Genomic DNA, 15,116 nt, shown 5'->3' on the forward strand with positions numbered 1-15,116 from the left:
CTTTGGACCACTGGGAGACAGTCCAGTTCTTCTCCTTAGCCAAGGTAAGCCACCTCTGATGTTTTCTGTGGTTCAGGAGTGGCTTCACAAGAAAAATATGACAACTGTAGCCAAGTTCCTTGACATGTCTGTATGCCTTGACAATCCGTTCCTTGTGAAGTTCACTCAAATTCTTGAATTGATTTTATATTACAATCCTCATAAGGCTGCAGTTCTCTCGGTTGGTTGTGCATTTTTTTCTTCCACACTTTTTCCTTCCACTCAACTTTCTGTTATCATTCTTGGATACAGCACTCTGTGAACAGCCAGCTTCTTTGGCAATGAATGTTTGTGGCTTACCCTCCTTGTGAAGGGTGTCAATGATTGTCTTCTGAACAACTGTCTTCCCCATGATTGTGTAGCCTAGTGAACCAAATTCAGAGACCATTTTGAGGGCTCAGGAAACATTTGCAGGTGTTTTGAGTTGATTAGCTGATTGGCATGTCACCATATTCTAATTTGTTGAGATGTGATACAAAATCATCACAATTAAGCAAAGACTTCAGTCTGTGTGCATTTAATTTAATAGTCAAGTTTCACAATTTGAGTTGAATTACTGAAATAAATTAACTTTTCCACAACATTATAATTCATTGAGATGCACCTGTATATGCACTACGAATAAATGAAACAGCAAACAATAGTCACAAGATGTATTTGGCGATCTGTTGATGGAGGTGGAATCAGGAGCTCATTGCGCCACAACAGCAAATTCCAAGATTAACTTCCCATGTTTTGGTAGTGCTGCCCTTTTAAAGTCATCCACTTCTGGATCCACCCATCATGTTCCTTGATGATCTGCCAGTCCCTGCAGACACACTCACATAAACAAAGCAAGACACACAAGAACAAAGATGCCAAGGAATCATAACACCCCCAACACTGCACATTTTTAATGATTTTTTTGACATGTCGATTTCAGGTCTTGGAGTCCCTATAAATGTGCTTATGATAGGAATAGAGTGTGTCTGATTTAAGGAGAGGCAAAATGTACAGTGGTTTACATACTCCAGAAATGCTTGAACATGGTTGGGAATCACTGTGTTAGAGTGCTTAACAAAACAGAGAAATTTGATAATTTCAGCTCAATTTAATCATAATAACATATTAATATAACTGCTTATTAAGTTTTGTATACATTTAAAAATTCAGCTAATTACTTACAAAGCTTTAAATGGTTTGGGTCTTCAGTACCTAAGTGAGCTAATATCACATCATAAAAGAAATACTTAGCAGAATACCCAGAGACAGGGTAGGATGCGATCTTCACACTTCCTCAGTCCGCCAACCCACATTGCTGGATCTACTGGTGCCAAATACAGAACTGAATTCCTCAACAGCTCTGCTTTGTTATCACTGATCCAACTCTCATTAGATGATGACAGGCCCTTTATAAAAGTTGGATTATTAAAGAACATGCCACCAACATTCCAGAACATGCTAACCACACATGAATAAGGTTGGATATGGTTCCTTGAATTCTAATGGGATCTGAGGTAATCTAATGAGTTCTCTGATGTGGACTAATGAGGTCTGTGTGAGGACTCTAATGACATCTATTCAGATCTGAGAGGTAAGGCCATGCTAAGTGATTTTTTAGGAAGTCTTCGTTAATTATATATATATATATATATATATATATATATATAAACTATGTTACATTAACTTTATTGTCAACTCCTAGAGGGCCACAGTCCTACAGAGTTCAGTTCCAATTAAGGTTGAAGATAAACTCTGCTGGGTTCTGCCCCTCTGGGAACTGAGTTTGGCACCCCTTATCTAAAGTATGCCATGGCAAATCCTAATCACAATATTTTTTTAACCTTTCACACCTCTGCCAGGTATGAGATTTAATCATCATTAATTTGTTTTTATTCTCGCATTACACTTGCTCAAATCCTTTTCATAACAATGTACATTTACTCATCTGAAACAAAATTATTATTTTAATGAATATAAAAAATTTGTAATGTGTATATTAAATTATGACAGCACTATATTTTACAGTCCTATTCCCTATGTACCTACTATTTATTTATTAAAGTAATTACAATAACTGGGTAATAACTAGATACTAACACTGAACCTACCCCTAAATCTAACCTTAACTATGTATTTACCTCATATTACCAATACTTTCTTAAGTTAGTACATTATAGGGCCTTTCACACTGCAGGAACCTTTTCATAGTACCAGAACTAATTGTGGAACTACCCACTTATCAGTGTTTTCGCACAGCAGGAACTAGGTGTGATTTTAGTACAGAACTGCTTTTTTCGAAAACGTCATGCACAAATGACATCCCTATCACTAGCTTATGTCACATCCTAGTACACACGGTCGGTGTGAATGCAACCCTCTAAATGGTACTGGGAAATAGTTCGCACAAAATCATCTCAGTACTTTAGTACTGTACATTTAATTCTGGAACTAAAGCAGTGCGAAAAGCCCATATATGTACATGTAAGTGCACTGTTAAATGAAGTACAATGAAAATTATGTTTAAAAGGCAGCAGTCACATAAATAATACTTACAGCAGTGCAGTTTGAAGAATACTCAGATGGTTTGATAGTTTTGAGCTGGTACATCATTTTACACACAACAATCACACAGGCCCAAACAGAAGACACATTGAAAGCCAAAGGCCGCAGTCTTGAGTACGGCAGAGCAAATGTCCACAGCACCAAAAACAACAAGTTCATCAGTGATACCTAAAATAAATGCATATAAGACTGTGTGAACCTGCAACATTATATAGGTTCTATTTGAGGGTATTGTATGTGTAGGTTGTACTCTGGTTTATGTCTCACCTCCTGCACACACACCCAGATGATGCCTGTAGAGACTAGTTTGAAGCTGTGAAGCTCCAGTATTCTCCAGCAGAGCTCCTGAACTTTCCATAACCACAGAACAGCTTGCAGGGTCAACTCATGCACCCTTTCCATCACCACCAGCCACTGCTTCGCTGCGGGAACTGCAATAAATGCAATAAATGCACATATCTAATTATATCAAGATATTGATTTAAGTAAAAACTTTTGAGCGTGCAATGTGGATTTTTTTTGGATTAATTTAAAATAAACTACAGCATCAAGAAATCAAACTTCTGGGTGTCTACATGATGACTGTGATGTATAGAGATTTATTCAGTGAGTATTAACTATGTTTTGTCAGTTATGTGACGGATCACATCAAATTTGCTCAATCCATACATTATATTTAGTTAAAAAAAGTTATATTTAACATGCTTATTCATGTTATTGTTGGCTAGCTGCAATGGTACAGTGGCTGTATTAAAGCATATGATGATGGAGTAAACAGAAAACAGTCTTTAGTAAGCAAAATAACACACAAGAGATCTCTGGAAATATCACAGATGAGCAACCACATAAACACATATGTAATAAGACAAAGGAACTAAAGGAAACTCAGGGCATAAATACACATGGAATGTAATCAAGGAGAACAGTAACAAGTGAGGGACTAATTAGAAACCAAGGAGACTAACTACTGCAAAACAGGACAGAACACTAACTCCAAAATAGAGCATAACCCTGACACTAGTAGATAATTGACTAATAGCCGGTACAGTGCGTAATAGTGTGGATGAAGGTTTCCTGCACCAACTAATCATTGGTCATGTATATAGTAATTTATTTTATCATCCCATTTTATCATCACATTTAACAATTGGTTAGGTGCACAAGATGGCGTCGGTGAGTGTTAGCAGTGCGAGTGTGTGCATGCTTATGGTATTTGCAACCTTCCCATTTGCTGTTAGGGGAAACTTAGCTAGATATGTATAATTAATGTTTTTCAAATTAAATAGCGGATAGTGGTATATCAAAAAAGAGAAAACCTCAGGGGAAATTCATCAAGATACAATGCTTCATTCTTTCTTCTGTTGATTATGCAGTTGGCAGTGTCAGTGGTTAGTCAAAGTCTACGGAGATCTCTCCTTTCAAACACAAATCGCTCAAAAGACTTGACTTGGTTCTGACTGCTGTGGACATGACTTGTTCATTCTCCTTGTGCTTAGAACAACTATATAAGATCTGATGAGATCATGAGGTGTGCGACTGTCAAGAGATGCTCAGAGATTTCTGAATTATGAACTCAATGTATGTTTTAATCACTTAATTTGGTAATCTTATGTATAATTGTATCTGTACATTTTAACATACTTTAATTATAGTCATTTTCATTTAATAAAACACTGCTGTGTGTATTTCCCTTTGTTTTTAAAAATATCTGTTTTGTGAAAATTATGATCTCTTGCATAAATCATTATCTGTCTGGTGTCTATAAGCAGTGCACACAGTATATGTATACAAATTGTTTGCATAAATAAAAAAGAAATAAAAAAATGCTCATAGTAAAGAGTAAAATATGCATACTTGACATCAGAAAGACACGTAGTGCTGAGTATATGGAATGCATTTAACACTGTGGGGTCATCTTGCTACTGATCCACCCTGAGCCTTTTGCAACTTTTGCTTAAGTATTCAGAACAAGACATGTGGGGGTTCCTTGAGTTAGTGAATTTTGAAATTACTGTTTATGTTTATGTGAATCTATTGTCTATTGTGTTACTGCTCTTGTACAGTATCCTTGGGCTTGGGAAATGCACTATATAAATTAAGCATTAATATTATTATGTGAACTGATATTTGTCATATTGATGCTTTTGCTGAATAATGTTTGTTCTTTATCCATATTTTTTTTTTCATTCAAGGGCTGCACTACACATTTTTGGGGAACAGGGTCATTTGTGTAAACAGAGACGCTGATATTTAGCAGGTTCTCTGCACTGTTGTAGATTGATATTTTAGGAATGGGATTTAGGATCTTGAATTTTGAGTTTTTATTAGTATTTTTCTTTAATGTTCAGAGTTTTTCTACCTCTCCCTATTGTTTTGTTTTATTTTCCTTTAAGTTTTCCTATTTTTCTTTTATGCTTTTGTGTCTTGGACGGTACCTGGGAAAGGACATGGTCGGTTTACTTAGTTTTGTTATGGCCACGACATAATAATTTGTGGGAACATGATAATATAACGTCATATTATGTCGTAGCCTCGAGGTGCTATGTTGAAGGAACAACTTTTTTTCTTATGGCCACAACTTCATATGATGACAGAACCACATGTTTTTCTTGTGGCCATGAGTTAAATGTGTAAAAAAAAACCTGCGTGACCACAGCAACCTGGGATTATCAGAGATGTATTCATTCATATTTTATTTTGAATTATGAAATAATTATATTATTTATTATAGAAAATATTTTATTATAGAATTATTATATTAACCATATGCCTTGGCTACGGGACTTTATTACTACGCGTGATAGTCAGCATTCAAATTAAGTTTATCATGAATAAATAATAAATTGAATGAATAATTGTAATAATAATGAATGAATAATTAGATTCACAACACGCTCATTTATCATCACACCATGTCAAAACTTTATTGGCATAACTGTCAGATAAATGAGCCTGTTGTGTTTCATTTAAAAATTAAACTAGGGGCTAATCATGTTCCTGATGGGACTATAGCCTGTCAAACACCGTCCGAGCGCCACTACTGGTACGTAATAAAGTCCTGTAGCCAAGGCATATGGTTAATATAATAATTTAATAATTAAATATTTTCTATAATAAATAATATAATATTTTCTAAATTCAAAATAAAATATTATAATGAATACATCGCTGATAATCCCGGGTTGCTATGGTCACGCAGATTAGACTTGTGGCCATGAGAAAAACATGTCGTTCCTCAAAATAAGAAGTCAAGGAAGGCCAAAAGAAATGGATGTTGTTCCCTCAACATAGCATCTCGAGGCCACGACATAAGTATGTCGTTACCTCATCAAAATGATCTCATGGCCATGAAATATTGATGAAGTTGATGGTGTTGAAATTATTCATCCAAGCGATGATATCTTAGATCATTATTTAGTTCTGTGCAAACTTCATATAGCCAAAATTGTAAATCCTACTTCTTGTTACAAGTATGGAAGAACCATCACTTCTACCACAAAAGACTGCTTTTTAAGTTATCTTCCTGATGTATCCAAATTCCTTAGCATATCCAAAACCTCAGAACTTGATGATGTAACAGAAACTATGGACTAAGTCTTTGACATAGATCTTGATCCAAATACACTTTTGGACATTTTCAGTATGCCTGGTAATACTGAACTTTCTGTGACAGGCTATAGTCTTCACTACTTTGTTAGAGAGATGTCTTATCCTTTTAAAAATGGAGGCAAGCCTCATCCCCTACTTTTGCTTCATGGCTGAAAGAGGTGTTTACTTGCATTAAGTAATAATAAAAAAAAGACTTTCACTTAATGGTTCTTTAAAGATCTTTTTTAAACTGTGGTGTACCTTTTAATATTATATTTTGGATAACTCTCTAGACACTTAAATTGAGCAACACACACATATACATACAGTATATATATATATATATATATATACACACAATTTAACATGCTATTCTTGTAAAGATTGTGAAGATATATTTTCTTTAATAATGTCTTTTGTTTTGCTTTATCTTTCCCTCTATATATCTATTCATCTATCTGTGTATAGTTATTATACTTTTTTTTGTATGTGAAGTTTTTCTTTGGTAGTTGGCTGAGGGTGGTGCTTAGGGTATTAACAGTGCATTGTTGTCTGTGGATTTGATATTCAGTGCAGAAAATCGAATAAAAGAAATGTAAAATTCAAATGTTATCAATGTATCTTGCTGTTTAACAAAAAAAAAAAAAAAATCTGGCTAGGGGTAAGAAAATGTATCTTACTTTAAAATAAATTATATCATTTTTGTTACCCCATGGGTAGATTTTTTGCTCTTGTTGTAAGCAAAATAAAACATCTCGGTTACATATGTAACCCTTGTTCCCTGAAGGTGACTGTCGAATTGGAATCACGCATCGAGAGACCGATCTACTTCGAGTGTAAACTAAATGAGCCAATGCATATTGGCATGCAATTACTGCATCAAGCTGCAGCTGATCACAGCTTGAGCAAAAAACGGCAGCGGGTGCAGTGTATACCAGGTTTTCGCTGAGGAGACGAGCTGGTGGCCCTGCCACTCAGTGGTGGTATAGCAGCCTTGGCGACGGGACGTGACATCTCCATTCCTTCCTTCAGGGAACAAGGGTTACAAACGTTACAGAGACGTTCCCTTTCAGTCGGTCACTTGGGATCCTCTATTAAAGCCAAAATGACAAAAATATAAAATGTTTAAAAACTTTAACGGAGATGTCTTTCTAGTTAGGCTAATAGTCGTTCATTTGTCATTATTAAACTAATTGCAGGTTTTTAAAAAATTTACATCTATAATTCATAATGAGCCTTCCCTGCAAACATTCGGATGTTTAATGACCATTGAAAAGACGTCCCTCCGACACGTCCCCTCATGGTTGAAAAATAGTTTTAAAATGAAAGTTGGCCGGACATCTTTGACATCATTTGGCCGTGAATTGCACGTCTTTTCTGCACATCCCTGGACGTCGACGTGTCCTCTTCTGGACATCTAAACGCATTGTCTTCTGGATGTTTAAATGTGTTGCTTCATAGTTTAAGTGTATGTATATATAAGCCTGCATATAAAATAATCACACACCCACTGTGTAACATCGTGAAAGGAAATCAATTATGTCTTGAGGTTAAACTTGACAAAAGGTTCAAAATCGGTCCGGTTAGACCTGAATGTCAATCAAACTTTTTAATCACGTGTACGTCACAAACAAGAACACATTATTTGTGGACATAAGCAAAAAAGAAGCATGATCTGATTTAGCACATTTTATTGTTTTTGAACAGTTTAGCATCGGTTAACCAAACTAAAATACCAATTAAGAAATACTGAATTATTATACTGTATAAAGGGATAGTTCACCCAAAAATGAAAATTCTGTCATTTTCTCACCCTCGTGTTTCAAACCTGTATATCTTCCTATGTTCTGCTGAACACAAAGATATTTAGAAGAATTCTTTTAACTAAATAGATCTCTCAACCCATTAACTACCATTATAGAAAAAAAAATAGTATGATAGTTAAGAAACATTGGGACTGGATATTGCTTCCGGCTTTGCTACCGTTCGGATGTTCTAGCTTACTGCTCTGCGCTTTGCTTCTTATTTCTGTACTTTTCTCAGATTTTTCTAAGATTTTAACTTCAGCAGATCAGCACAGTGCTCGAACAACATATTTTTGGCACAAACGCTAAAACTAAAAACATTGGGACTGGAATAATACTACAAAAAGAAGACTTTGCCTCCCACTGCCAGCAGATTACATTCCGGAGACAGGAAAACAACTGCCTACATTCAAACAGAAGAGAGAGAAAATGCCTCCTGTTGGAACTGCTGCAAACTTCTACAAAGGATTGTGATTCTTGAAACAAAGTTACTTGCTGGACTTCCAAAACAGACGGAACACTCAGCAGACCATCGTCATGGACCCTATAAGCATACAGCCGGTGAGCCCCATGTATCTTCTGAATCTCAACAGTTTATACCAAGTGTAGAGGAACAAGTCGAAACTGATCGCCACACTAATCGATGGCAAAAACAGGGAGCGAGACCCAAGGGAACACGAGATATCAGATTGTCACGAGTTTCTCGTATTGCTGCCATAGCTTCCTCTACCCCAGACACGACTATGACAAGGCTTGTAAATACTGGTATTCTACCACCCCCTATACATCTGGAGAACAGATTTGAAGCATTAATAAATGTGGGTGAGGAATCCCCAAATGTGATTAAATATGGATCGGATCAGCCAGCAGCTAACATCGCTACTAACAGGCGCTCAAGGTCAAGCAGACAGCGGCATTCAGCTCAGAGCGCAGCCGAGCCAAAGACTCTGATAGTTGGTGACTCTGTTATCAGAAACATTAGTAGCAGGACTACAACAACATGCTGCCTTCCTCAAGCAACGGTCTCTGATGTGAACAAGGAACTTAAGAACATTCTAATGAAGCACAAGACTGCAAATCGAATCATCATCCATGTGGGAAAGAATGATATTCGGAAAGAGCAGTCAGAGCTCCTTAAGAAGGACTTCAGTGAACTCTTTGAAACACTTCAAAGACTCAAAGTTCAGTCATTCATTAGTGGACCACTCCCAGCAAGGTGAACAAATAGGTTTCCACGGATGCTTGCGCTGAACACATGGCTACAAAGATCTTGTAATATAAAAGGAGTGAATTTCATTGACAACTTCAATCTTTTCTGGGGCCATAGACAACTTTTTAAATCGGATGGCCTCCACCCAAACAAACTTGGTGCTAGAGTGTTTAAGGACAATATCTACTTCTCCCTCCGTCATCCTTCAGCAGAGTGTGTCAATCCATTCAGCACACACACACCGTGTCTGAGTCAACATGTGGTTGACATATCCCACAAGGACACTGATAACACCACGCAGCCAAAACAAGCACTGCTCATGGACACTATCCCTGCTGAGCCCTGCCCACAGAGCTCCTCACAGACAGACTGTGATATATCAAAACAGCTACAAGTTTCAGCACCCAGGGATGACTTTCTGGAAAACAGCCAGGGAAGCCAGGACAACACATCACAGCCACCAGAAACACCAAAGACACAGCCCATCTCACCAGACACATTATACCTCTCTCCAGCATCTCCACTTCTGTGCTTCTCACAGAAAATGGAGGAATTGGTGTATGCTGGGACTAAACTCTCCCACTCATTCGCTGCTAGCCCGCAGATATCAACAAAAAAACGGCGGGCTCCCCAACCACCTGTTCCTATGAGAGCTCTCCGACCGCTGCCACAACGCCAGGGCCCAAACCCTCTGTCTGCTGAAGGTGAACCAAAAACAACTGATAGCAGCTCTCAGTGATATGTGTCGGGTCCCCGCTATAATAGCAGCAACATTCACAAATGCTTAAAGAACAAGCGGGAACCCAGTTTGCCTGTAGCTTTCTCTATTTCAGTTTTATCACGTGATAGAAAGTCAGAAGATGCATAAAAGAGAACACAAGTGTACTATTTATGGAGGCAATATCTTTAAAACCAAGCATTTCTGCAGACTCTGTTGATATTCTCCTTGATTCATTCAACTCAAAAGTTAAGAATGTTATTGATGATATTGCACCAATAATAGTCAGTAAGAAAACAAACAGACAGAAATCAGTTTGGAGAAGATCAACAGCAGTTCAGACTATGAAAAGACAATGCAGAAAAGCCGAGCGGATGTGGAGGAAGACAAAACTTGAAATTCACTATAGCATCTATAAAGACAGCCTCCATGATTTTAATCTGAAACTAGCCACATCTAGACAGAATTTCTTCTCAAATCTTATAAACAGCAACTTAAACAACACTCGTACTCTTTTTGCCACTGTTGAGAGACTGACAAACCCCACAAGTCAGATTCCCAGTGAAATGGTATCAGACAGCAAATGCAATGAGTTTGCTTCCTTCTTTTCTGAGAAGATCATCAATATCAAGACGGCGATTAGCACATCCTCAAGTAATGCAGAGGTCAGACAGATTCAGCCAAAATATCAAAAAGATACTATGTCTACTTTTGAAGCAATTGATAGCAAAATTTTGGAAGACATAGTGCAGCAACTAAAATCGTCAACCTGTTGTCTTGACACACTTCCCACATCTTTTTTCAAAAGTGTGCTTAACTGCTTAGAAGCAGATCTTTTAGAAGTGGTGAACACCTCACTTCTTTCTGGGACATTTCCAAACTCCCTAAAAACTGCAGTTGTTAAGCCCCTCCTGAAAAAGAGCAATCTTGATAACACAATTTTGAGCAATTTTAGACCAATATCTAATCTTCCTTTTATAGGCAAAATTATAGAAAAGGTAGTTTTTAATCAGCTGAACAAATACTTAAACTCAAATGGATACCTGGACAATTTTCAATCTGGTTTCCGACCGCATCACAGCACAGAGACAGCACTCATTAAGATAATAAATGATATTCGCTTAAATTGTGACTCTGGCAAAATATCGGTGCTGGTATTGCTAGATCTCAGTGCTGCGTTTGACACTGTCGATCATAACATACTACTAGAGAGACTGGAAAACTGGGTCAGGCTTTCTGGGATGGTACTCAAATGGTTCAGGTCATACTTAGATGGGAGAGGTTATTATGTGAGTGTAGGAGAGCATAAGTCTAAGTGGACTTCCATTACATGCGGAGTCCCACAAGGCTCAATTCTTGCACCGCTCTTGTTTAGCCTGTATATGCTTCCACTAAGTCAAATAATGAGAAAGAACCAAATTGCCTATCACAGCTATGCTGATGATACCCAGATTTACCTAGCCTTATCTCCAAATGACTACAGCCCCATTGACTCCCTCTGCCAATGCATTGATTAAATTAATAGTTGGATATGTCAGAACTATCTTCAGTTAAATAAGGAAAAAACTGAAGTCATTGCATTTGGAAACAAAGATGAAGTTTTCAAGGTGAATGCATACCTTGACTCTAGGGGTCAAACAACTAAAAATCAAGTCAGGAATCTGGGTGTGATTCTGGAGACAGACCTTAGTTTCAGTAGTCATGTCAAAGCAGTAACTAAATCAGCATACTATCATTTAAAAAACATTGCAAGAATTAGATGTTTTGTTTCCAGTCAAGACTTGGAGAAACTTGTTCATGCCTTTATCACCAGCAGGGTGGACTATTGTAATGGGCTCCTCACTGGCCTTCCCAAAAAGACCATTAGACAGCTGCAGCTCATCCAGAACGCTGCTCCCAGGATTCTGACTAGAACCAGAAAATCTTAGCATATCACACCAGTCCTCAGGTCCTTACATTGGCTTCCAGTTACATTTAGAATTGATTTTAAAGTACTTTTACTTGTATGTAAGTCACTAAATGACCTAGGACCGAAATATATTGCAGATATGTTTGCTGAATATAAACTTAACAGAGCACTCAGATCACTAGGATCAAGTCAGTTAGAAATACCAAAGGTTCACACAAAACAAGGGGAGTCCTCCTTTAGTTACTATGCCGCCCACAGTTGGAATCAGCTTCCAGAAGAGATCAGATGTGCTAAAACACTAGTCACATTTAAATCTAAACTCAAAACCCATCTGTTTAGCTGTGCATTTATTGAATGAGCACTGTGCAATGTCCAAACTGATTGCACTATATTTTCACTGTTTTTTTATTTTATTTTATTATTTTATGTAAAATCATTTTTTAAATGTTTTTAAATGTTTTAATCACTTTAAAAGTTTTAAATTGCTTGTTTTAATTTTGTTATTATTTTTCTTCATGATTATTTTTACTTTCTTTTATGTAAAGCACTTTGAATTACCATTGTGTACGAAATGTGCTATATAAATAAACTTGCCTTGCCTTGCCTTGCCTTTAAGGCGGCGACATCTGCTTGGTTACAAACATTCTTCCAAATATCTTTGTGTTCAGCGGAACATAGAAAGGTATACAGGTTTGAAACATGAGGGTAAGAAAATGACAATGTTTATTTTGAGGTGAACTATTCCTTAAACACATTACAGTTGTTGGCTGCTTTTTGGTAACCTAACAGCTGTTCCTAGAGTGTGCTTCAGGTGTTCTTCCATTGCTGTATCAATTTCGGAGTCTACACATCTTCACAGCATCTGAGGGAAGAGAATATATTTCTTTTTCAAATAAATAAAATGAAAAATGAGACAAATTACATGGACTTTTCAAAATATCTTATATATAATATAATATGGTCTACAGCTAAAATGTAAAAAATCATGGATCAAGATGAATGAATCATGATTGAAACATTAGAAATTTTACATTTTATTTTATTGTATAAAAGCCTTTCTGCTTTAAATGGGTGTTAGATTAGTTGGGGGAAAACAGCATTTGTCCCCTCCCTCTTCAATACCACTGTGGTCCCCTTGAGAAAGACCATTAACTAGGTTTGTGACTGTGAGAAAGCCCCTTAACTAGGTGCGTGACTGAGAAAGACCCTTAATTAGGTGCATGACTGAGAAAGACCCTTAACTATGTGCGTGACTGAGAAAGACCCTTAATTAGGTGCATGACTGAGAAAGACCCTTAACTATGTGCGTGACTGAGAAAGACCCTTAATTAGGTGTGTGACTGAGAAAGACCCTTAGCTAGGTGCGTGACTGAGAAAGACCCTTAACTAGGTGTGTGACTGTGAGAAAGACCCTTAACTATGTGCGTGACTGAGAAAGACCCTTAATTAGGTGCATGACTGAGAAAGACCCTTAACTATGTGCGTGACTGAGAAAGACCCTTAATTAGGTGCATGACTGAGAAAGACCCTTAACTAGGTGCGTGACTGAGAAAGACCCTTAACTAGGTGTGTGACTGTGAGAAAGACCCTTAACTAGGTGTGTGACTGAGAAAGACCCTTAAAGGGTTAGTTCACCCAAAAATCTAAATTATGACATTAATAACTCACCCTCATGTCGTTCCAAACCCGTGAGACCTCCGTTTATCTTTGGAACACAGTTTAAGATATTTTAGATTTAGTCCGAGAGCTCTCAGTCCCTCCATTGAAACTGTGTGTACGGTATACTGTCTATGTCCAGAAAGGTAAGAAAAACTTTTTTGAAGAAAACATTTTTTTTTGAAGAATCGAAAATACATTTTGGTCCAAAAATAGCAAAAACAACGACTTTCAGCATTTTCTTGTCTTCCGTGTCTGTTGTGAGCACGTTCACTGCAGTGTATATCCGGTTCGCGAATGAATCACTCGATGTAACCGGATCTTCTTGAACCAGTTCACCAAATCGAACTGAATCGTTTGAAACGGTGTGTGTCTCCAATAAGCATTAAACCACAAATGACTTAAGCTGTTAACTTTTTAAATGTGGCTGACACTCCCTCTGAGTTAAAACAAACCAATATCCTGGAGTAATTCATTTACTCAAACAGTACACTGACTGAACTGCTGTGAAGAGAGAACTGAAGATGAACACCGAGCAAGATAACGAAGAAAAGATTGACCAGGTTCTTGACTCGTGAACGAGTCAATCTTTTGTTCATTACTTTGTAGAAAACAATGCGTTTGAGAGAGGCAGGACAAAGAGGACCTATAATAATGAACTGTATTTGAATAATAATGTGTTGTATGAACATTAAGGCATATCAACATATTCTACTACACCAAATACACAAATTATTGATCTTTAAAAAAAGCATCATATGACCGTTTTAAGTTAGGTAGGTCATTTTAAGCTGTGAGTCCCATAATGGGGGGTGCTGGTTAACAGGTTTAACACACAAATAAATTTTTAATACATGTATAGATTACGATAAAAAAAAAATGGCGGCGGGGCAGAAGCCTACTACATACAGGTCCATATAAAAGATAAAATCTGAGGAGCATATGGTTATGAATAGACCAGTGCATGTTACTGGAAAGAGAAACCTTTTCTCGCTGTGTCAGAATTGTTTCCAGAAAGGGCAAAATACAATATTCTGCTTGGAAGCTGAAATAACAAAGAGCCAAGTAAACGAAGAAGTGTTAGTAGGAGTATTATTTGAAAAATGTGAAAGAGAGACTTTTGATCAAATTTGACCAAACAGAATGAAAATAATGGACAACTGGATCACGTATTGGATCACGTATTTGTGGGAAGTCGTGGCCTAATGGTTAGAGAGTCGGACTCCCAATCGAAAGGTTGTGAGTTCGAGTCCTGGGCCGGCAGGAATTGTGGGTGGGGGGAGTGCATGTACAGTTCTCTCTCCACCTTCAATACCATGACTTAGGTGCCCTTGAGCAAGGCATCGAACCCCCAACTGCTCCCCGGGCGCCGCAGCATAAAAATGGCTGCCCACTGCTCCGGGTGTGTGCTCACAGTGTGTGTGTGTGTTCACTGCTCTGTGTGTGTGCATTTCGGATGGGTTAAATGCAGAGCACAAATTCTGAGTATGGGTCACCATACTTGGCTGAATGTCACTTCACTTTCACTTTCACTATTTATTGTTTAAACAAACTATGCAAGTTAGAGTATTTTCTCAGATATATCCAGGAAGTGTTAGCGGTCCTATTCTGTTTATCTAATTATTTACAACATTTTTGCACAGATAG

At 37.4% G+C, this 15,116-nt stretch overlaps 1 protein-coding gene across 1 annotated transcript in view; it reads right to left on the reverse strand.

Annotated features, from left to right (window-relative positions):
* si:dkey-11f4.7 (piezo-type mechanosensitive ion channel component 2) overlaps nt 1-15,116 on the reverse strand; it is a 256,411-nt gene that overhangs the window by 130,767 nt on the left and 110,528 nt on the right. The window contains 3 exon segments of the mRNA XM_059561374.1: nt 1,281-1,427; nt 2,575-2,751; nt 2,851-3,014. Coding sequence (XP_059417357.1) covers nt 1,281-1,427; nt 2,575-2,751; nt 2,851-3,014 — 488 coding nt within the window.

Source organism: Carassius carassius, chromosome 11 (assembly GCF_963082965.1).
Source record: "Carassius carassius chromosome 11, fCarCar2.1, whole genome shotgun sequence".
NCBI lineage: Eukaryota > Metazoa > Chordata > Actinopteri > Cypriniformes > Cyprinidae > Carassius > Carassius carassius.